Source organism: Manis javanica, chromosome 7 (genome assembly GCF_040802235.1).
Source record: "Manis javanica isolate MJ-LG chromosome 7, MJ_LKY, whole genome shotgun sequence".
NCBI classification, from domain to species: Eukaryota; Metazoa; Chordata; class Mammalia; order Pholidota; family Manidae; genus Manis; species Manis javanica.
The window spans coordinates 42,745,864-42,768,871 of NC_133162.1; the positions used below are offsets into that span (position 1 = coordinate 42,745,864).

General features: G+C 36.1%; 1 protein-coding gene across 4 annotated transcripts in view; it reads right to left on the reverse strand.

The window, feature by feature from the left end:
- FAM149B1 (family with sequence similarity 149 member B1) overlaps nucleotides 1-23,008 on the reverse strand; it is a 74,316-nt gene that overhangs the window by 8,441 nt on the left and 42,867 nt on the right. For all 4 annotated transcript variants that reach the window (XR_012133180.1, XM_036998862.2, XM_036998861.2 and 1 more), the window contains 3 exons: nucleotides 12,142-12,329; nucleotides 2,125-2,249; nucleotides 399-505 (listed from right to left, as the gene is read on the reverse strand). Coding sequence is in view for 3 of the 4 variants with exons in the window: in XM_036998862.2 (XP_036854757.2) it covers nucleotides 399-505; nucleotides 2,125-2,249; nucleotides 12,142-12,329 (420 nt within the window). In the remaining variant the exon portion in view is untranslated. The remainder of the gene's footprint in view (nucleotides 1-398; nucleotides 506-2,124; nucleotides 2,250-12,141; nucleotides 12,330-23,008) is intronic.

The window sequence follows — 23,008 nt, forward strand, 5'->3', positions numbered from 1 at the left end:
CTCCAAACCTATACCCCCAGTATTCCTTCTACCCAGAATAGCCTCACTGCCCTTCTCTGCTTATCCAAACTCCCATATTCTAAGGACAAGTTCAAAACCTACACTTACTCACCAAAATGCCTCCCTTCTTTGGAGTTCCCACACCCTTGGCACTTAGTCACAAAAATGTCCTACATTGTTACGTCTCTTTTTACCCATGTGTGTCTGTATCTGTTCTTTACAGTTATACTACCAATTACTTAAGTGTAGACCATATCCCTAAGATGTTTTTATTCCCCACATGTCTCTATGATTCCTTGGTAGGTACTTAATACGTGCATGTTGATAGACTGACTGCTTTCCTTTTATTTCTCAGTGATCTACCTAAATCTAGTCTATTAAAATTTTATACTTCTTACAGGAGCTTGTCCATTAGGGGGAGATTTCTTGTTTGTAGAGGCATCCCATGAACCAAGAGACCATTCACATTTGGCTGATGTCCACTTGCTGCTTGACAGAGACATATCTACATGTCAAAAGGAAATGTTAACTTATTATTGGTTGATGAAGATACCTGTTTGGTTTCCCAACTTTGCCAAAAGTTAGTATTTCCAAATAAGGTCATTTATATATTTTTCTCCTGTACTTTAACTTTTGTAATATCTCAGCCATAGGCAGCTGAGGTCCCAAGTTCACTGTTGAGAAGACAGGGTTGGAGTTCTCCATTTCTAAATGATAGAATGTGGGGGAATCCTGATCAACATAGATGAGAGCAATTTACAGCAATTAACCACTCATGGGGAAAGAGGACCTTTATTACTATCATTATTATATATTAGGAAGGAAAAACAAAAGAAAAACACTAAATATGGAACAAAAATATAAAAAGGGGAAACTCTTAACATAATCTTTTATCACTATACAATCCTATATTCTGCACAAACTAATCCTTCCTTTATTACCTCTAGCAGAGTAAGCTCTCAGTGATAACTTAAATTCTGAAGATTATTTATTAGAAGGAATTAATTTTATTTGCTCTAATGTGTTAGCAGAGTTCAGTCTTAGTTGGACTGACATCACCCCCTTAAGAGTCCTGTTTATTTTCTTTTACAGGTCATCAGTTCATTGCCCTTTCTGACCATCTCCTCCTCTGCCACAGCATGCATTTTTCCACCTACTTTCCCTCAAGAATGTTTGGATTAACCATTCTCCTCCCTCTGGCCATTAACAACCAGACCATTTAAGTTAACCTGTTCAGGGCTTAGGTTACCTAAACCACAGCCAGACCAGTTGAACATGTTGAAGTTTTATTACCACAAAGGAACATTTGTTCACTTGGTCATCCTCCAATGTGATAAGACATGGGCCTTGCTGTTTTTATTTTTAAGTAATCCATTTGTAAATCCAGCTGTATGATACCTGGTCAGTATTCCAGCAAAGCAAATACTAGATCTGGTAGTTAAACCCTGGGTTGAATAGTATGATTGAAGGATTAAAATCCTTTTTCTTTCTTTTTTCTCTCCCAACCCCCTGCCTACTTTTTTTGCTGCAAGTAACACTGGGAAACTCATGTAGAAACTGAGACTACGTAAATCACACAGGAGGGCAGATAAGATCAGTAGGCTTATCTGCCCTCTGTAAGACATGACCATCTTTGTCCACAGACCTCACTGAGACCATCTCTCTGGTTTGCCTTTTGCACCTGGGTTTTGAGTACAAAATACCCAATTCAAATATTAAGACAAAAACTAGGCCAGATGAGATAAGAGAAAAAGAGGAGTCAAAAGAGAAAGTCAGAGGACAGAATGTTAAGGCTCCTGAAACTCCGAAATTGGTCCCCTTTTTCATTATATTCTTTATTCATCCCAAAACAGACTTAGGCTAACCACACAGTCAATTCTAGGTTACACAGTTTATGGATGCCTTTTCAAAAATGCTGACTGAAATTACTTAACCCTAATTTGCTACTGATTTTTTAAATTGAAGCAAAACATCAATGCAGAGTCACTTGATTATTGTGATAAACACATAACTGTACTGGAAAAAATTAAGTAATAATGTAATTATAAGACACATAATTCTAGACAAACTTCCTCTGGCAAGAACAGCCTTAGGTTCTCCAATACATTCCCATGTGGGGCTTACCGGATTTGAGGTGATAGACGGCACCTTAGATTGTGGCACTTGAGGTAAGAACAAAGGCTGTGGTTCACTCAGCAGACAGGGACCTTCTGAAGCTGGTCTGGTAATTGCAATACTAATCTCATCATCTGAGCAAAGGAAGAGAATCTATTATCCATGGATATCTTCAGACCCACAGCAACTATACTGTGAAAAAACATCTCCTCTGAGAATTTATAATCTCAAGCTAGGCTTCATTCATATTTGCAGCCCAATTTTATATTACCTGCATGGTTCAAACAAAAAAACTCTTGAATGAAAAGTGTAGTTTAAAGTGGTTTCCTAGGCTGGCAATGCCTGTTTATAACTGGCAGAAGGAAAAACAAAGGTCTCTAGCAAAGCTGCCAAACAGAGCCCTGGAGTTGATATAAGTGTTCTACATATGCACTGTCCAATATAGTGGCTGTAGGCACATGTAGCTAAAGAGCACTTCAAATTTGAGTAACAGAATTTTCAATTTTATTTAAATAAAACTTATTTATAATTAATTTTAGTTAAATAAAATTTATTTAAATTTAGTTAAGCAGATTTGAGAAAACAAAACTACGAAAAAGCCCTAAAATTATTAAAATTAAAAACTCAGCAAAGAGTTAATAGCAGATTAGATGCTGCTGAAGACAGAACCTAATGAATGAGAAAAAAGATCTGAATAAATTGTCCTGCGTTCAATCCAGAGGAAAGGAGATGGAAAAGATGAATTTTACAGTAAAAAGTGTGAGTTTTACTATATGTAAATTATACCTTAAGTTTAACAATGGGAGAAGTAAAACTAGAAACAACCTTTTTACATTGATAAAAAATTAAAAATTGTTCAATAAGTATTGATGAGATTGTAAGCCCGGGAACTTGTGTATTGTCAGTGGGCATAAATAACTGGTACAATCACTTTGGACAATTTGGCGTTATTGAGTAAAGTTGAAGTATGTACTGAGAGGAATTCCTGCACAAGTATAAAGTAGAAATGTTCAAGAATGTTTATAGTGTCATCGATCATAATAGCAAAACACTGGATTGGCATTTATGAAACACTGGCATTTTAGTACTTCTCACCATCAGTTATGGCTCCAACACTGAACTCAAGATGAGGAATCATGTTTCTGAGTAAAACTAGCTGAAGTCTTGGTCTTCTTTGTTTCTAAGTCAAATCCGTCATCATCACATGGTTTACTACTGTTTCATTCAGAGATGGTATATATGTCTTTTTTTGACAAAAATGTCCAATGAAGATTTTTTCTCCATTAGCAAATTAGGATTTAAAATAAGGATTATTTAAATACAACAAATATTCTGCCATAATGCAGACTTTAAAACTGGTCTGATTAAAATTATTATAAAAATAAAAGTTTAAAAAATGATTATATATGCTCAGTTTTATATACCTTTTGGTTACAGCTGAAAAACCTTAAAATATCATAGGTTCTCATTTGCTCCTATCATATATATGATGAGTACAGTTTGGCTTTCTTCCTCACATAGGGGTAGAAAAATTGCTGTAAAAGTAGGGATAGGTTTCTACCAGTATGTGCTGGTTGGCTCTTATAACAAAAAACTAATTAACTGGTCCACACCAAAGCCAAAGATGCAAGTATTCTCTTTCTCTCCAAGTTGTTATTTTTAAAAAGTAATCATAATAGCATTTATTACACTCCTGCATATTCCAGGAACCACTCTATATACATTCATGTGACTCATTTATTCCTAAAAACAACCCTAGGAGATAGTAGTATTATACTTGTTTTGTAGTTAAACTGAGGTACAGTGACTTGAGCAACTTGAATAGGATATAAACTCAGTGTTGGAGCCAGTGGTAAAACCAGGTTGTCCAGTAACAAACTGCATTTAACCATTATACTATGCGGCTTCTCAAGGTGAGAACATTTCAGAGCAGCAGTTGGCAAATTGGCTCATGGGACAAACAGGCCCATTACCTGTTGCTGCTTTTAATCTTGTGGCAAAATACATGTAACTAAATTTACCATTTTAAAGTGTACAATTTAGTGACAAGTATATGCATGATACTGTGCAACCATCACAACTATTTAGTTCCAAAACTTTTTCATCACCCCAAAGGGAAACCTTATGCACATTACCACCACCTGTTTTAGTAAATAAAGTAACAGTAGTTTATTCTCATTACTGCTTAATACACCATTATATGAATGTATCACACCCTACTTTTGAGGCACATTTGTATAGTTTCCAGTTTTTCTGCATGTAGTGCTATTATGGGCATTGTTATGTACACCTTTTGATGAACGTATTTACTGGACATATAGGAGAGTAAATAGCCACACCCACTTGTTTACATATTGTTTTGGGCTGCTTTTAAGGGCAGAGGTGAGTAGCTGCAACAAGAGACTGGATGGTTGGAAAAGACTTGAAATGTTTACTACCAGGCTTTTTATGCACCAAGTTTCCTGACTTCTGTTTTAGGGCATTTCAATCAACCCACTAAGCCAGTTAGAGATCTCCAGCTCCATTTTAAGATCAGTGTCTTTTTTTCTTTTTAAGTCTCAAAAACACAATTAGACAATGAAGTAACCTAAATTAATGGATGCAGAGAAAAATTCATAGCCAAACCTTGATATACTGTTAAATGAAAGTTGTCTCTGATATCTAAGTAGATGATACTAAAAACTGAATAAGTTCATTTGTTATTACCAGGGCTTATTATTACTGAAGTTTGGATACGATTCTGGATTTTATCATTTGTCCTATATCTCCAAAATCTTTTCTTTCATCATTTAATTCTCTTAGTAAATGTTCACTTTTCTCAGAGACTTGATTCTTTTCATACTCCATTACTATAATTTTTTTTAATGTTTGGTTTTCTTTTTTTTTTTAAACTAGGTTTACTTCCTTAAATACTCTTTTCAGTATGAATAGAGATACTTGACCTAGCAATAGGTTGACTACATACAAATACCTATTAGTGTCCCTCTGTCTCCAAAATCTTAACCTTAGATAATATAAACCAGTTAGTATTAAAGAGGGTATTAGTCCTGTTCTCCAATATCACTTTGAAAAGAGAACTTAAAATGTCTACAACACAGTGGCTTTAAAAAAAGACCCACATAGATGCAAGGACATTACAGTATTCAAAAACATCATACACTACATCAGCAACAAGGGCAAAAATCTCATGATTATCTAAGTAGATGCTGAAAAAGCATTTGACAGAATTCAACATCCATTCATGATAAAAACTCTCAATAAAATGAGTATAAAAAGTACCTCAACATAATAAAGGCCATATATGACAAACTCACAGCCAACATCATACATATATAACAGCATAAAGTTGAAAGTTTTTCCTCTAAGATCAGGAACAAGACAAGGTGCCAACTCTCCCCACTTTTACTCAACATAGTGTGGAGGTCCTAGCCAAATCCTACCATTTACAACATGGATGGAGCTAGAGGGTATTATGCTCAGTGAAATAAGCCATGTGGAGAAAGACAAGTACCAAATGATTTCACTCATTTGTGGATTATAACAGCAAAGCAAAACTGAAGGAACAGCAGCAGGCTCACAGACTCCAAGTAGGGGCAACTGGTTACCAAAAGGAAGGGTTTGGGGAGGATGGGTGGGGAGGATTAAGGGGCATTATAATTAGCAATCACAATATAGGCAGGTCACAGGGAAGGCAGTACAGCATGGAGAAGACAAAGTAATGACTATAGCATCTTACTATGCTGATAGTGACTGCAATGGGGTGGGAGTGAGGACTCGATAATATTGGCGAATGTTGAAACCACAAAGTTGTTCATGTGAAACCTTCATAAGATTGTATATCAATGATATTTTAATAAAAAAAAAAGAGACCCACATAAACAGTATTAAATGTGGCGAATTTGAAGCAACTGAAACTCTCATACAATACTGGAGAAAGTATAAATAGGTACAACCACTTTGGGAAAGATTTTGGCAGTATCTACTGAAGTTGGGATATCATATCTAATATCCCCACAATGCCACTTTTATGTACCTAGTTAGACATATGTTTGCCAAAAGACATGCAAGAATGTTCATAACAACATTTTATGCTGGCAGACATAACTGGAAACTACTCAATTGTCCACCAACAGGAGAATATAATATATTCATACAACAGAATGTTAGGTAACAATGAAAATAAATGTTACAAGTAAGCAGTTGAATCTAACAAATACATGGTTGAGTTAAAAAATATAGAGGCAGAAGGGCACATAATATATTAATCAATGCTTATAAAGTTTTAAATAGGCAATATTAATCTATGGTGTTGTAAATCACCATAGGGTTACTCTTAGTGGGTAGAGGTTTATTAGAAGTTTGGAACCAAAGCATGAGAGGGACTTCTGAAGTGTTCATAATGTTCTGTTCTTCATCTGGGCACAGGTCATACATGTGGATTTAGTTTAAAAATCAAGCTTCATGTAAGCAACGTTTGGGTTGATTCCACTTTTTGACTATTGTGAATAATACTGCTGTGAACATTCAATGCACATGCTTTTGTGTGGATATGTTACTTTTCTTGGTTATATACCCTTGAGTGGAATTGCTGGGTCATATGGTAATTTTATGTTTAACCTTTTCAGGAACTACCAAACTGTTTCCACAATGGCTACACCACTTTACAGTTCCCACTAGCAATGAATGAGGGTTCCAGTTTCTTACAGTTGACATACAATATTAAATTTGGTGTGCCACAGAATAATTTGACAATTACATACATTGCAGACTGCTCACCTTGATAACTGGAAGTTTTTACCTCTTTATCCTCTTCACCTATTTCACTCATCCACCTATGTCCCTCACTTATGGCAACCACCAGTTTTTCTCTGTACTTAAAAGTCTGTTTTTGTTTTGTTTTTTAGATTCCACAAATAAATGAAATCACACAATATTTGTCTTTGTCTTTTTTCACTTAGCATAATATCCTGTAGGTCCATCCATGTCACAAATGGCAAGATTTCATTCTTTTTTAGGGCTAATATTCCATTGTGTATATGTACCACATCTTCTTTATCCTTGCATGTAGATGGACATTTAGGTTGCTCCATATCTTGGCCATTGTAAAAAATGCTGCAATAAACATAGGGCTGTATATATCTCTTGAATTAGTGTTTTTGTTTTCTTTGGGTAAATACCCAGAAGTGTAATTACTAGGTGGGAATTTTCTTTTGAGTGGAATATAAAAATCAATCAATAAAACCAAGCTCATAGATACAAAGAACAGATGGGTGGTCGCTAAAGGTGGGTGGTGGGGGTTGGGAGAAACAGGTGAACTTTTTGGTTTGGGGTTTTGTTTTAGAATAAATTGAATTTAAAGAAAAGAATATTTCAAATATATGAAAGAAAGCATACATCAACAACAACCTAAAAGAAGAAATGTTAGAGGGCATCCTTCAGGTTGGAAGAGTTTAAAAAAAAATTTACAAGATAAAATTTACCATTTTTAGCCATTTTGCAGTATACAATTAAGTAATTTTAGTATATACACAGCATTGTTCATCCATCAGCACCTTTATCTAATTTCAGAAATTTTCCATCATTCCAAAAAGAAACCCTCTATCTTCCAATTCCCCTCTTCCTCCATTCTGTGGCAACCACTGAACTACTTCCTGTTTCTATGGATCACCTGTTCTGGGCATTTTATTTGAATGGAACTATACAATCCCTTTGTGCCTGGCTTCTTTCACTTGGCATAATATTTGCAAGGTTCTTTCATATTGTAACATGCATTGCTATTTAGTTCCTTTTTATGGATTGATAAAATTCCATTGCTAGGTGTCTTAGTTATCTAGGCTGCCATAACAAAATACCACAGACTATGTAGCTTAAACAGTAGAAATTAATTTTCTTACAGTTCTGTTTCTTACTGACTAGAAATCCAATATCAAGATGCTGTCAGGGTTGGTTTGTGGTGAGCCTTTTCTTCCTGGCTCATAGGAGCTGCTTTTTTGCTGTGTCCTTGCATGACCTCTTCTTCTCTGCATGCACAGAATGAGTACTGATGTCCCTTTCGCTTTTACAAGGATACCCACCCTATAGGATTAGGGCCCTTTATGACCTCACTTATCATCAGTTAACCTCCCTAAGACCCTATCTCTAAACAGTTACATTGGGGGTTAGGGCTTCAACATGTGAATTTTGAGGGTGACACAATTTGGTCCAAATAGTGGACATACTAAATTTTGTTTATTCATTCATCAGCTGATGGACGTTTGGGTTGATTCCACTTTTTGACTATTGTGAATAAGAACATTCAATGCACATGCTTTTGTGTGGATATGTTTTTACTTTTCTTGGTTATATACCCTTGAGTGGAATTGCTGGGTCATATGGTAATTTTATGTTTAACCTTTTCAGGAACTACCAAACTGTTTCCACAATGGCTACACCACTTTACAGTTTCCACTAGCAATGAATGAGGGTTCCAGTTTCTTCACATCCTCACCAAAAGTTTCTTACTGTCCTTTAAAATGTGTATGTATATGTATATGTATATGTATATGTATATGTATATGTATATAGCCATCCTAGCAGGTATGTAGTGGTATCTCATTGTGGTTGGCTTTGGTTTGATTTGCATTTTCTTCATCACTAATGATTTTGAACATCTTTTCATGTGCTTTTCAGCTATTTATCTTCTTTGAAGAAATGTCTATTCAAATACTTTGCACATTTTTAAATGGGTTGTTTGTCCTTTTTTGTTATTCTTATGTATTGTGGATATTAGATTGTTGTTAGGTGTGTGATCTGCATATATTTTCTCACATTCTGTAGAGATGGTCTTTCCACTTTCTTGATAGTGCCCTTTGGTACACAAAGTTTTTCATTTTGATAAAGTCCAGTTTATCTACTTGTTTCTTTCATTGTTTGAGTTGTTGGTGCCATATCTAAGAATCCACTGCTAAATCCAAGCTCTTGAAGATTTTCTCCTATGTTTTCATAGTTTTACATGTGCATCTTTGATCCATTTTGAGTTAATATTTTGTATATGGTGTGAAGTAAGGGTCCAATTTTATTCTTTTCCATGTGGCTATCCAGATGTACTAGCACCATTTGTTGAAGGAATTGTTATTCTCCCATTGAATGGTCTTGGCACCCTTGTAAAAATCAGTTGGCCATAGACTTGTGGATTTATTTCTGGACTTTTGATTCTACTCCACTGATCTATGTCTGTACTTAACACCAGTACCGCATTATTTTGATTACTGTGGTTTTGTTTTAAGTTTAAAATTAAGTGTGAATGCTTCAATTTCATTTATTTTCAATATTGTTTTGGATATTCAGGATATCTTGTATTTCCAGGTGAATTTTAGGATCAGTTTGTCCATTTCTGCAAAAAAGGCAGTGGGCATTTTGATAAGGGTTACATTTAACCTGTAGATCAGTTTGAGGAGTATTGTCATCTTAGCAATATTAAATCTTCTAATCCATAAACACAGGATTTACATTTCTTCAGGTCTTCTCTAATGTCTCTCAATATTGTTTTATATTTTTCAATGTACAAGTCTTGTAGTTTCTTGGTCAAGTTTATTTCTAAGTATTTTATTCTTTGTGATGCAATAAGTAAATTGTTTTCTTAATTTCATTTTTTATTGTTCATTGATAGAAGCTGGAAGAATTTTGAGAAGCATGATAGAGAAGGCATAAATTGCCTTTAACAGACAGTAGAAATCCGGATTTGGAGGCTGTTGTAAGGGGAGGGCTTAAAAGGATACGATGAACATGTTGTTAGAAGGTGGAAGAAGGGAGATGGTTGTTAGTGGCATGAAACGTAGTAAAATGGTCTCCTCTGGTCATGTGGAAAAGTAGAACTTTTAAGTGATGATCTTGGTTATATAGCTAAAGAGATTTCCTATCAAAGTGTTGAAGGTTAGGTCTGACTTTTGCTACTTAAAATACATCATGAGAGAGAGAGAAAAATTGAGGGAACGATTATTAAACACAAAAAACCCAGGACATGATGATTTTAAAATTCTCAGTCTCCTTAGATGGCAAAAGATTCTAAATGAAAGAAGGCTGTCAGACCACCAAAATTCTACTGGCAGGAAGAAGCCTGATGAAACTACTTAATTGCAAACATAAACATGTACTTACTACCTTTCATGAAAAAGGAAGGATTACTCAGAGGGTAAAACCAAGAGCCCAGACAATAGAGCAGAGAGCACACAGGATTATTTCCAGGCCTTGGAACTTTATAAAGGAACTCCTACTGTTCTCCCAGCTGGATTTCCAAACTGTGGACCCTTTTTTACATTCTATCCCCATCTTGTAACTGGAATGTCTTTAACTGTTACCGTTTCTCTGGCCCCTATTGTTAGTTGAGTGTGTTGGGGTCATATAAATTATCTATCTATAGGAGTAGAATAGCTGGATTATATAGTTAGGTGTTTATATACTGATGTATAAAACCTTTAGTTTCACAGGTCTGTAGATGAAAAGGATCATGTCCCAGTAACTTAATCTATTACATCTAGGAATTTCATTCATACCAAGACCTAATTTAGATGATAAGATTTTGGACTTCTGAGCTGATGCTATAATAGGATGAGTCTCTTAGAAACCCTGAAAGGGAGTTGAATGTATTTTTCATGTGAGAGCACATGGATCATTGGGGGCCAGTGGGAAGACTGTTGTAGACAGACTCCATAGTGCCCTCCACTATGATTCTCACCTCATCGTGTTCACACCTTTGTGTGATTCTCCTGTGAGTGTGAGCAGGATCTGTGGCTTGCTTCAGACCACTAAATGATGGTAAAAGTGATGAGATATCATTCCCATGATTATCTTACATTCTATTAGCTTTTGTCTTGCTAGCTGACCAGTTGTTAGTTTTTCTTGCTGGCTTTGAAGAAGAAAGCTGCCATGACTACTACAGTTACATAAAACTAGATGCTTCTAAATACAGGCAAAAGAGGAGGTGGGTCCTTCCTTACAGTTGAGCTTTTACATGAGAACCCAGCACTGGCCAACATCTTGATTGCAGCCTTGTGAGATGTTAAACAGAGGACTAGCTCAACTGTTCCTGGACTTCTGACCCACAAATCTTTGAGATAATAAATATGTATGATTTGAATAAATTTGTGGTAATTTCTTGTGCAACACAAAATCAGTATAAACAATTCCTTATGTTAAACATGTATTATATAATCCTATGATTTGACTCTAAGAAATTTACCCAAGTGAAAGGAAATATATGTCAAGAAAATTCTTGTTCAATAGTGTTCATAACAGGTTACAAGTAGTAGTGCAAAACTTAAAATCCAAAAGTCCATCAATAATAAATGGATAAACAAATTGTGGAACAACAGAATACTACTCAGCAATGTAAAGAAATAAATTATTGACACACACCAAATGACATGGATGAATCTCAGGATGATCATGCTGAGTGAAAGAAGCTGACAAAAGGATAGTAAATACGATATGATTCCATTTATATGAAACTCTACAAAATAAAAACTATAGTGGCAAAAAGGAAATTGTCATTTGGGGATGTTGGGTAAGGTAGGGGCAGGAGGGAGTATTACAAAGGTCATGAACTTTTGGGGATGAAGGATATGGTTCACTATATTAACTGTTTCATAATTTCATGGGTGTATATATAGGTCAGCTTATCAAACTGGACATCTTAAATATGTATGATTTATTGTGTATCAATTATTCTTCAGTAAAGCAGTTTAAAAATGTATTTGCCATTTGCACATGTTTTTTCCCTTCACAAATAATTATATACAAAGAGAAACCATAATGTATGTATTATTCATCATAGACCATGCCTTTCTTACTTATCTACACATTCTCAGATATTTTCTAAATATGTTAGTTTCTGCAGGAAATGCAAATATGAATGTTTTGCACTAATGAAATATATAATAGACTGGGTAAGGGTTTGAAGATCATAAACAATTATTTTTTTGTTTTGTTTTTTGTTTTTAAACAATTATTTTTTAATATTGTTTTCACAAATATAGAAAACTACCTTACCAGAAGCAAATCCCTCCCAATGATTACGGGTCAGCTGTTCCATACAGCTCAGAACCTTGCTCCACACATCATCAAACACGTAAGCAAGGACATTCTCTTTCATGCAGTAGAATGGAACAATGGGAGGGTACCCTAATTTCTGTTTCTTAACAGCTGCTTCTGATTTCTTTCCATGAAATCCCTCTTCCCTGTAACAGAAGCAAGAGTGAAAAACTTCATGGTTATTCTTCACCATGTGGTCACCGCTGTCCTTTTTGTTTCCTAGGAGTATGATTGTGCCTCTTCTTCCCCACTTCTTTGCCTATCATATATAGCATATGCATTAAGCTGCTTTGTGAAATAAAGGAGTTCTCAACAGAGGAGATGCTCCATTTCCCTTTTTACCCCCACCAACTAATCTTCCAAAAGGCAGAACAAGGAAAAGAAGACTGAAAATCATTGCACATTATTTCGCCTAAAGAGATGAGCATTGTGAGTTGAGCTACAAGTTATGATAATTAGGCATACAGAAATAATTGTTCTGTTGTAATTGGGTAACATTTAGATTAATAGTAATAACATATTGCTGTGCATGTAACTGTCATTCTACATGATTATTTGAGGCAATGATTTATTACTCCAAATAGAACATTAAAATTAGTATCCTTTTAAGTATATAGCAATCCAGGCCTACTTAAAGAAGGAAAAACAATCCCAAATGAATAGTCTAAAGTCTCAATTATTGAAACTGGAAAAGGAAGAACAAATGAGGGTCAAAGTCAGCACAAGGAGGGACATAATAAAGATCAGAAAAGAAATAATTAAAATTTAGAAGAATAAAACAATAGAAAAAAATCAATGAAACCAAGAGCTGGTTCTTTGAGAAAATTAATAAAATAGATAAGCCCCTAGCCAGACTTATTAAGAGAAAAAGAGAATCTACACACATAAACAGAATCAGAAATGAGAAAGAAAAAATCATGACAGACCCCACAGAAATACAAAGAATTATTAGAGAATACTATGAAAATCTATATGCTAACAAGCTGGAAAACCTAGAAGAAATGGACAACTTTCTAGAAAAATACAACCTTCAAAGACTGACCAAGGAAGAAACAGAAAATCTAAACAGATCAATTACCAGCAACCAAATTGAATCTGTAATCAAAAAACTGCCCAAGAACAAAACTTTTGGGCCAGATGGATTCACTGCTGAATTTTATTACACATATACAGAAGACATGATACCCATTCTCCTTAAAGTTTTCTAAAAAATAGAAGAGGAGGGAATACTCCCAAACTTATTCTATGAAGCCAGCATCACCCTAATACCAAAACCGCGCAAAGGCCCCATGAAAAAAGAAAATTACAGACCAATATCCCTGATGAATATAGATGCAAAAATACTCAACAAAATATTAGCAAACCAAATTCAAAAATACATCAAGAGGATCACACACCATGACCAAGTGGGATTCATCTCAGGGATGCAAGGATGGTACAACATTCAAAAATCCGTCAACGTCATCCACCACATCAACAAAAAGAAGGACAAAAACCACATGATCATCTCCATAGATGCTGAAAAAGCATTCGACAAAATTCAACATCCATTCATGATAGAAACTCTCAACAAAATGGGCATAGAGGACAAGTACCTCAACATAATAAAGGCCATATATGATAAACCCACAGCTAACATCATACTGAATAGCGAGAGGCTGAAAGTTTTTCCTCCAAAATCGGGAACAAGACAGTGATGCCCACTCTCCCCACTTTTATTCAACGTAGTACTGGAGGTCCTAGCCACGACAATCAGACAAAACAAAGAAATACAAGGAATCCAGATTGGTAAAGAAGTCAAATTGTCACTATTTGCAGATGACATGATATTGTACATAAAAAACCCTAAACACTCCACTCCAAAACTACTAGAACTAATATCTGAATTCAGCAAAGTTGCAGGATACAAAGTTAATAACACAGAAATCTGTTGTTCCCTATAGACTAATGAAGAACTAGCAGAAAGAGAAATCAGGAAAACAATTCCATTCACAATTCCATCAAAAAGAATAAAATACCTAGGAATAAACCTAACCAAGGAAGTGAAAGACCTATACCCTGAAAACTACAAGACACTATTAAGAGAAATTAAGGAGGACACTAACGAATGGAATCTCACTGCATACTCTTGGCTAGGAAGAATTAATATCATCAATATGGCCATCCTACCTAAAGCAATCAACAGATTCAATGCAATCCCTATCAAAATACCAACAGCATTCTTCAATGAACTAGAACAAATAGTTCTAAAATTCATATTGAACCACCAAAGACCCCGAATAGCCAAAGCAATCCTGAGAAGGAAGAATAAAGCAGAGGGCATCTCGCTTCCTGACTTCAAGCTTTACTACAAAGCCACAGTAATCAAGACAATTTGGTACTGGCACAAGAACAGACCTACAGACCAGTGGAACAGAATAGAGAGCTCAGATATGAACCCAAACATATATGGTCAATTAATATACGATAAAGGAGCCATGGACATACAATGGGGAAATGACAGCCTCTTCAACAGCTGGTGTTGGCAAAACTGGACAGCTACATGTAAGAGTATGAAACTGGATCACTGTTTAACCCCATATACAAAAGTAAATTAGAAATGGATCAAAGACCTGAATGTAAGTCATGAAACCATACAACTCTTAGAAGAAAACATAGGCAAAAATCTCTTGGACATAAACATGAGCAATTCATTCATAAACATATCTCCATGGGCAAGGGAAACAAAAGCAAAAATGAACAAGTGGGACTATATCAAGCTGAAAAGCTTCTGTACAGCAAAGGACACCATCAATAGAACAAAAAGGCATCCTACAGCATGGGAGAATATATTCATAAATGACAGATCCAATAAAGGGTTGACATCCAAAATATATAAAGAGCTCATGCACCTCAACAAACAAAAAGCAAATAATCCAATTAAAGAATGGGCACAGGATCTGAACAGACACTTCTCCAAAGAAGAAATTCAGATAGCCAACAGATACATGAAAAGATGCTCTGCACTGCTAATCATCAGAGAAATGCACATAGAAACCACAATGAGATATCACGTCACACCAGTAAGGATGGCCACCATCCAAAAGACAAATGTTGGTGAGGATGTGGAGAACGGGAAACCCTCCTACACTGTTGGTGGAAATGTAAATTAGTTCAACCATTGTGGAAAGCAGTATGGAGGTTCCTCCAAAAATTAAAAATAGAAAAACTATTTGACCCAGGAATTCCACTCCTAGGAATTTACCCTAAGAATGCAGTAGCCCAGTTTGAAAAAGACAGATGCACCCCTATGTTTATCGCAGCACTATTTACAATAGCCAAGTAATGGAAGCAACCTAAGTGTCCATCAGTAGATGAATGGATAAAGAAGATGTGGTACATATACACAATGGAATACTATTCAGCCATAAGAAGAAAACAAATCCTACCATTTGCAACAACATGGATGGAGCTAGAGAGTATTATCTCAGTGAAATAAGCCAGGTGGAAAAAGACAAGTATCAAATGATTTCACTCATCTGTGTATAAGAACAAAGAAAAAAAACTGAAGGAACGAAACAGCAGCAGACTCACAGAACCCAAGAATGGACTAACAGTTACCAAAGGGAAAGGGACTGGGGAGGATGGGTGGGAAGGGAGGGATAAGGGGGGAAAAAAAAAGAAGGGGCATTACTATTAGCAGACATAATGTAGGGGGTGGCCACGGGGAGGGTTGTAGAACACAGAGAAGACAAGTAGTGATTCTGTAGCATCTTACTACACTGATGGACAGTGATTAATGGGGTATGTTGGGGGGACTTGGTGATGGCGGAGTCCAGTGAACATAATGTTCCTCATGTAATTGTAGATTAATGATACCAAAAAAAATTAGTATCCTTTTACTAATCCAAACATCTGGTAATTGGCTGAAAAGGAAAAGGAGGGGAGCCTACCAGCACAAGAAGCTGCTCAGACTCCTTTGGAGACTGTGTATAACCCAGAAACTCCCAGTTAGCCAAGTCTGTCTCTTTTCTGGAATTGAGTGCCAATAGCTGCAGAATACTGCAGGAAAAATATCTAGATGACAGATGTGGTTTCCTATGGTAAATGTGTCATAAAATAAAGCAAAATCTGGAACTGGCTTGGGCTATGGAGAAATATCTCCAGACCACTATAGTGGAAGTTGCCCTAGGGCAGCAGAGGTCTCAAGAATTAAATAGGAAACTTAAGTATGAAAGAAAGAAGGATACTAATGTTTATGCAGGGTAGCCAAAGACTCTCTGTGCTTCTCCTTTCCCAAGAAGAGCTGGCTTGGCATTAAGTTGGGGAAAAGGCAGATTACTACTAATGGTATTTAAATTGATATTTCTTTATAAAGGAGGTAACACATTCATATGATGAAAAAAATCCAAATTGTACAGAAGGAAATGTATGTATATAATGAAAAATAAATATCCTATATCTCTGTTCCTCAGTTGCCATTCCCAGAACAAACACTATATATTGGTCCAAATAGATTATACACTGTACTGCACCTTGCTCTTTAACAATGTATTTTGGTCCTTAATCCCTATCAATATATATATAAATCTGACTCCTTTAAAAAATAGCTGTAGAGTATTCCATTGGGCATACCATAATATTATATAACCACTTATTGATCAACCAAGAGAAATATTGTATCCTTGTATGTAGTTAATATCCTTGTATGTAGTTATTAGGCTACATGGGTATTGTATTTGCAGGATAAATTGTTATAAATAGAAGTACTGAGTCAAAGGGTATATGCATTTCAATTGGAAAGATACTGCCCCCTTTCCTCTAACAAGGGGTATAATTCTCTAGTGTTAAGAGAATATTTTTTTCCCATTCAAGGAATTATTAAACTTCTTTGTTTTCTACCAATCTGACAGATAAAATATTATCATAGTTTTTATTTGCATCTCTAATTATGAATGAGATTGAATTTCATTTCATATATTTCATCCATTTTCTTTTTATATGAACTATTCATGTTTTCTGCCTGTTATGTCCTTAGTCTTTTCCTTACTGATATACATATTAAGGAAATTAAGTCTTCATATCTGTATGAAGTGCAGTTATTTTAGCCAATCTGTCACTTTTGTTGTGCACAAATGTCATTTGATGTTGTTATTTTTAAGAATTTCTTAAATGACTTGAGGATTTTGTGTTATGGTTAGAAAGGCCTTCCCTATTCCCAAATTACTATTTTTTAAAACAATCATTTTATTTTCTGCTAAAAGCATATGGTTTCATTTGTCCCATTAAAATTTTTTTATGTGTGAAATTTATTTTACATAAAGAATAAATTAGGAGCCTTACTATTTACAGATGGTTTTTCTATGTTCCACCAAAATCATTTGCTAAAATTCCTGTTTACAATTTCCTATAGGTGTTACAGGTATTTATTTCTGGGCCCTCAATCTTTTCAATTAGGAACATTCTAAAGATCCAACTATTCTGTCATTTTTCAGTCAGTATCTCAGTAGTATCTCTAAAGGGAAGGCTGCCTTTCTAAAGATCTTCACTGTATACCTGAAAGTTCATTTGGATTTACTATCAAGAAAAGGGAAAGAGATGCTCTAGGAACACCTATGAGCTTTTTTTTTTTATATCACGTTTTAAATTAAGCCAGCTTTTAAAATATATATGTATAAGTTAAAATTAAGGGAGAAGACCTTCGATTGTGAGGGAAAAGGGGAAAGAAAATAGACATAATTGGATGCAGGCCAGATGAAGTGAAGGGGAAGGAGGTCTCTGGAAAACCAAAAGAACCTACTTATGATTCTTTTGCAACAGTGAGCTAGCTCAGCTGTGTTATGTATAGAAATCTAGGTTCTGTGCAACTGATCCTAGGACTATGTACAATAAGCATGTGAGTAAGCTGGCTCAGTAGGAAATATGGAAAGAAGAGATGTGCAGAATCATCAACACAGAACTAACAAGATCTAACCGTAGCCTCAGATCCTAAAATAAAATTCTCACTCACTTCCATATGTACTGCTATGACTTCTGGAACTTTAAAAGGCTTACAGGAATAGTTTAGGAGGTTAATGTTTCAGAAAGGTAGTACAAAATCGTGAAGTGAGCACTGGATTTAAATCAGATGAATAAACTTTTAGCTTTACCTCAGACAAATTACTTTACCATTCTGATTCTCACCTGTCCTATAAAGGAGGTAAATAATATCTTTGTCACACAGGTGGTAACCACTTATTGTGGTGAGCATTTGTAATGTATATAAATGTCAATCACTGTGTTGTATACCTGAAACTATTATGTTATGTCAACTGTACTTCAATAAAAAATTAACTTTTTCTGATTATAAAACCATATACTCAAGAGGAGGAGCCAAGATGGCAGCGTGAGTAGGGCAGCAGAAATCTCCTCCCAAAACCATATATATTTTTGAAAATACAAATACAACTATTCCCAAAAGAGAGACCAGAAGATACAGAACAACAGCCAGGCTACATCTACACCTTTGAGAACCTAGCGCCTCACAAAGGGGCTAAGATACAAGCCGCGGCCCAGAAGGACCCAAGAGCACCCCCCCACCCCAGCTCCCTGGTGGGAGGAGAGGAGTCAGAGCCGGGACAGAGAGGGAGCCCAGGACTGCTAAATACCCAGCCCTAGTCATCCGCACTGGGAGCGCAGACACACAGTGCATGGTGTGCTGGATACTAGGGAAACAGAAGAGTAAAAGCTGTGAGCAGGTCCCTACAGCTGGCTCCCCTGGGACAAAAGAAAAGCGAGTGCTTTTTGAAAGTCTTAAAGGGACAGGGGCCTAACAGCTGGACGGAATTGTCTCAGCACACTCAGCCCAGCAGCTGGGAATCCTAAGGAGCTCTGGGCGCCCTAACCCCCTGGGCGACAGTGCAGCTCTGAGGCCCCTCACAGCGATAAACAGCCTCCAACCTGTTCCCCCTCTGGCGCGGCCCTGCCATAGCAGACCAGCAGCCTGAGACCAGCCACTCCCACAGCAGCCACACACAGCCTCCCCCGCAGCCGCCTGAGCCAGATTCAGAGACCAATCAGCATGCAGCTGCCCAGCACAAGCCGCTAGGGTTTCCCATTCTCTCAGGAGAGGAAGGCGACAAGCAAGCGGGAAGGAACTTTGTTCTTCGAGCTAACACACGCGCCAAGTGCCCAGGACTACCTCTATTGACATGAAAAGGCAGAAGAATTTCATCCAGACCAGAATCACACAGACATCCCCTGAGAGGGAAACTAGGGAGATAGATTTAACCAAACTTCCTGAAAAAAAATTCAAAATAAAGGTCATAACCATGCTGATGGAGCTGCAGAGAAAAATGCAAGAGCTCATGGATAAAGTTGGGAGGGAGAATACAGAAATAAAACGATCTCCAGAATGACTTAAAAGGAGAATGGACAAGGTGCAAGAGGCCATTAACGGAATAGAAATCAGAGAACAGGAACGTAGACAAGTTGAGGCACAGAGAGATAAAAGGATTTCCAGGAATGAAAGAATATTAAGAGAAGTGTGTGACCAATCCAAATGGAACAATATCCGCATTACAGGGGTACCAGAAGAAGAAGAGAGAGAAAAAGGGATAGAAAGTGTCTTTGAAGAAATAATTGCTGAAAACTTCCCCAAACTGGGGGTGGGGGGATAGTTGCTCAGATGACAGAAGCACACAGAACTCCCAACAGAAGGGACCCAAGGAGGACAACACCAAGACACATAATAATTAAAACAGCAAAGATCAACGACAAGGACAGAGTATTAAAGGCAGCCAGAGAGAGAAAAAAGGTCACCTACAAAGGAAAACCCATCAGGCTATCATCAGACTTCTCAACAGAAACCTTACAGGCCAGAAGAGAATGGCATGATATATTAAATACAATGAAACAGAAGGGCCTTAAACCAAGAATACTGTATCCAGCACAATTACCATTTAAATATGAAGGAGAGATTAAGCAATTCCCAGATAAGCAAAATTTGAGGGAATTTGCCTCCCACAAACCACCTCTATAGGGTATTTTAGAGGGACTGCTCTAGAATGAAGCACTCCTAAGGCTAAATACATGTCACCAGAGAAAATAAAATCACAGCAAAGAAAGCAGACCAACCAAAAACTAACTAAAGGCTAAAAATAAAATCAACTACCCACAAAAGCAGTCAAAGGAAACACAAAAGAGCACAAAATAAAACAAGTAACATATAAAGAATGTAGGAGGAGGAATAAGAAGGGAGAGAAACAAAGAATCATCAGACTGTGTTTATAATAGCTCAATAAGCGAGTTAAGTTAGATGGTAAGATAGTAAAGAAGCTAACCTTGAACCTTTGGTAACCACGAATCTAAAGCATGCAATGGCAATAAGTACATATCTTTCAATAATCACCCTAAATGTAAATGGACTGAATGCACTAATCAAAAGACACAGAGTGAAAGAATAGATAAAAAAGCAAGACGCATCTATATGCTGCTTAAAAGAGTCACCTTAAACCCAAAGACATGCACAGACTAAAAGTCAAGAGATGGAAAAAGATATTTCATGCAAACAACAGAGAGAAAAAAGCAGGTGTTGCAGTACTAGTATCAGACAAAATAGACTTCAAAACAGAGTCACCAGAGATAAAGAAGGATGTTACATAATGATAAAGACTCAGTCCAATAAGAGGATATAACCATTATAAATATATATGCACCCAAAACAAGAGCACCAGCATATGTGAAACAAATACTAACAGAATTAAAGGAGGAATTAGAATGCAATGCATTCATTACGGGAGACTTCAACACACCACTTACTCCAAAGGACAGATCCACCAGACAGAAAATAAGTAAGGACACAGAGGCACTGAACAACACACTAGAACAGATGGACCTAACAGACATCTATAGAACTCTACACCCAAAAGCAACAGGATACACATTCTTCTCAAGTGCACATGGAACATTCTCCAGAATAGACCACATACTGGGCCACAAAAAGAGCCTCAGTAAATTGAAAAATATTGAAATTCTACTAACCAACTTCTGAGATCACTAGAAAGGTCTAAAACTAGAAACAAATTGTACTAAGAAAGCAAAAAGGCTCACAAACACATGGAGGCTTAACAACATGCTCCTAAATAATCAGTGGATCTACCAAATTAAAATGGAGATCCAGCAATGTATGGAAACAAATGACAACAACAACACAAAGCCCCAACTTCTGTGGGACACAGCAAAAGCAGTTGTAAGAGCAAAGTATATAGCAATCCAGGCATATTTAAAGAAGGAAGAGCAATCCCAAATGCATAGTCTAATGTCACAATTATTGAAATTGGAAAAAGAAGAACAAATGAGGCCTAAGGTCAGCAGATGGAGGACATAATAAAGATCAGAGAATAAATAAATAAAATTGAGAAGAATAAAACAATAGCAAAAATCAATGAAACCAAGAGCTGGTTCTTTGAGAAAATAAACAAATCTAGCCAGACTTATTAAGAGAAAAAGAGAGTCAACACACATCAACAGAATCAGAAATGAGAAAGGAAAAATCATGACGGACACCACAGAAACACAAAGAATTATTACAGAATACTATGAAAACCTATATGATAACAAGCTGGAAAACCTAGAAGAAATGGACAACTTCCTAGAAAAATACAACCTTCCAAGACTGACCCAGAAAGAAACAGAAAATCTAAATAGACCAATTACCAGCAATGAAATTGAATTGGGAATCAAAAAACTACCTAAGAACAAAACTTTTGGGCCAGATGGACTTACCTTGGAATTTTATCAGACATACAGAGAAGACATAACACCCATTCTCCTTAAAAACTTTTCCAAAAAATAGAAGGGGAGGGAATACTCCCAAACTCATTCTATGAAGCCAACATCACCCCAATCCCAAAACCAGGCAAAGACCTCACCAAAAAAGAAAATTACAGACCAATATCCCTGATAAACACAGATGCAAAAATACTCAACAAAATATTAGCAAACACCTTGTACTGTTCACCATGTAAGAATTTATTCACTATGTAAGAATTCGTTCACCATGTAAGAACTTGTTTGTTATGCTTCAGAAGATTGGAGACTGACGAGATTTAGACTTGAGATGGATTAATGATTGTACATTGAGCACTGACCCCCCTATACTGAATTTTATTGTTGTTAACAACCATTTGATCAATAAATATGAGAGATGCCCTCTCAAAAAAATTAAAAAAAATAAAAAATAAAAAATAAATTACCCCAAAGACAAGACAAGTAGCTCTCTGCAAATTGACTGCTTAGAATACCATCTAGAGCAGATGGTATTGGATATGAACACAAATTTTCCCAAACCAGATAGACTTAGTGAAACAACTTCTGTTTGTTGCCATTGATGAATATTACAGTAGTATGGAACTTCTGTTATATCACTTACGTGAAGTTCATGATGGAATTTCAGAGCTCTTATGTAAGATCTTACTGGCTACTAGAATTTTTCTTTTGGGGAATAGGGAAAATGTTAATTGTCCTCAAGATTATTCAAAATATTCAAGCTAGATGCGGATCTAGATTAATCTTTGTATCAAACACAGAGTACATACAGTCTTCAGATTTTCATTTCAGATGATCTTGGACAACTTTTTCAAGGATACAAATATGGTCTGTAGATTAAAATTGGTAAATTTGTGTCTTAAGTCTCTTTATCTATAAATCTTTCTTTTTTGGTGAATATTGAATAAATCTGTTGGTTGTCTTTGGAAAAAAAAAATATTAGCAAACAAAATTCAAAAATACATGTAGAGGATCATTCAACATGACCAAGTGGGATTCATCACAGGGATGCAAGGATGGTACAACATTCGAAAATCTA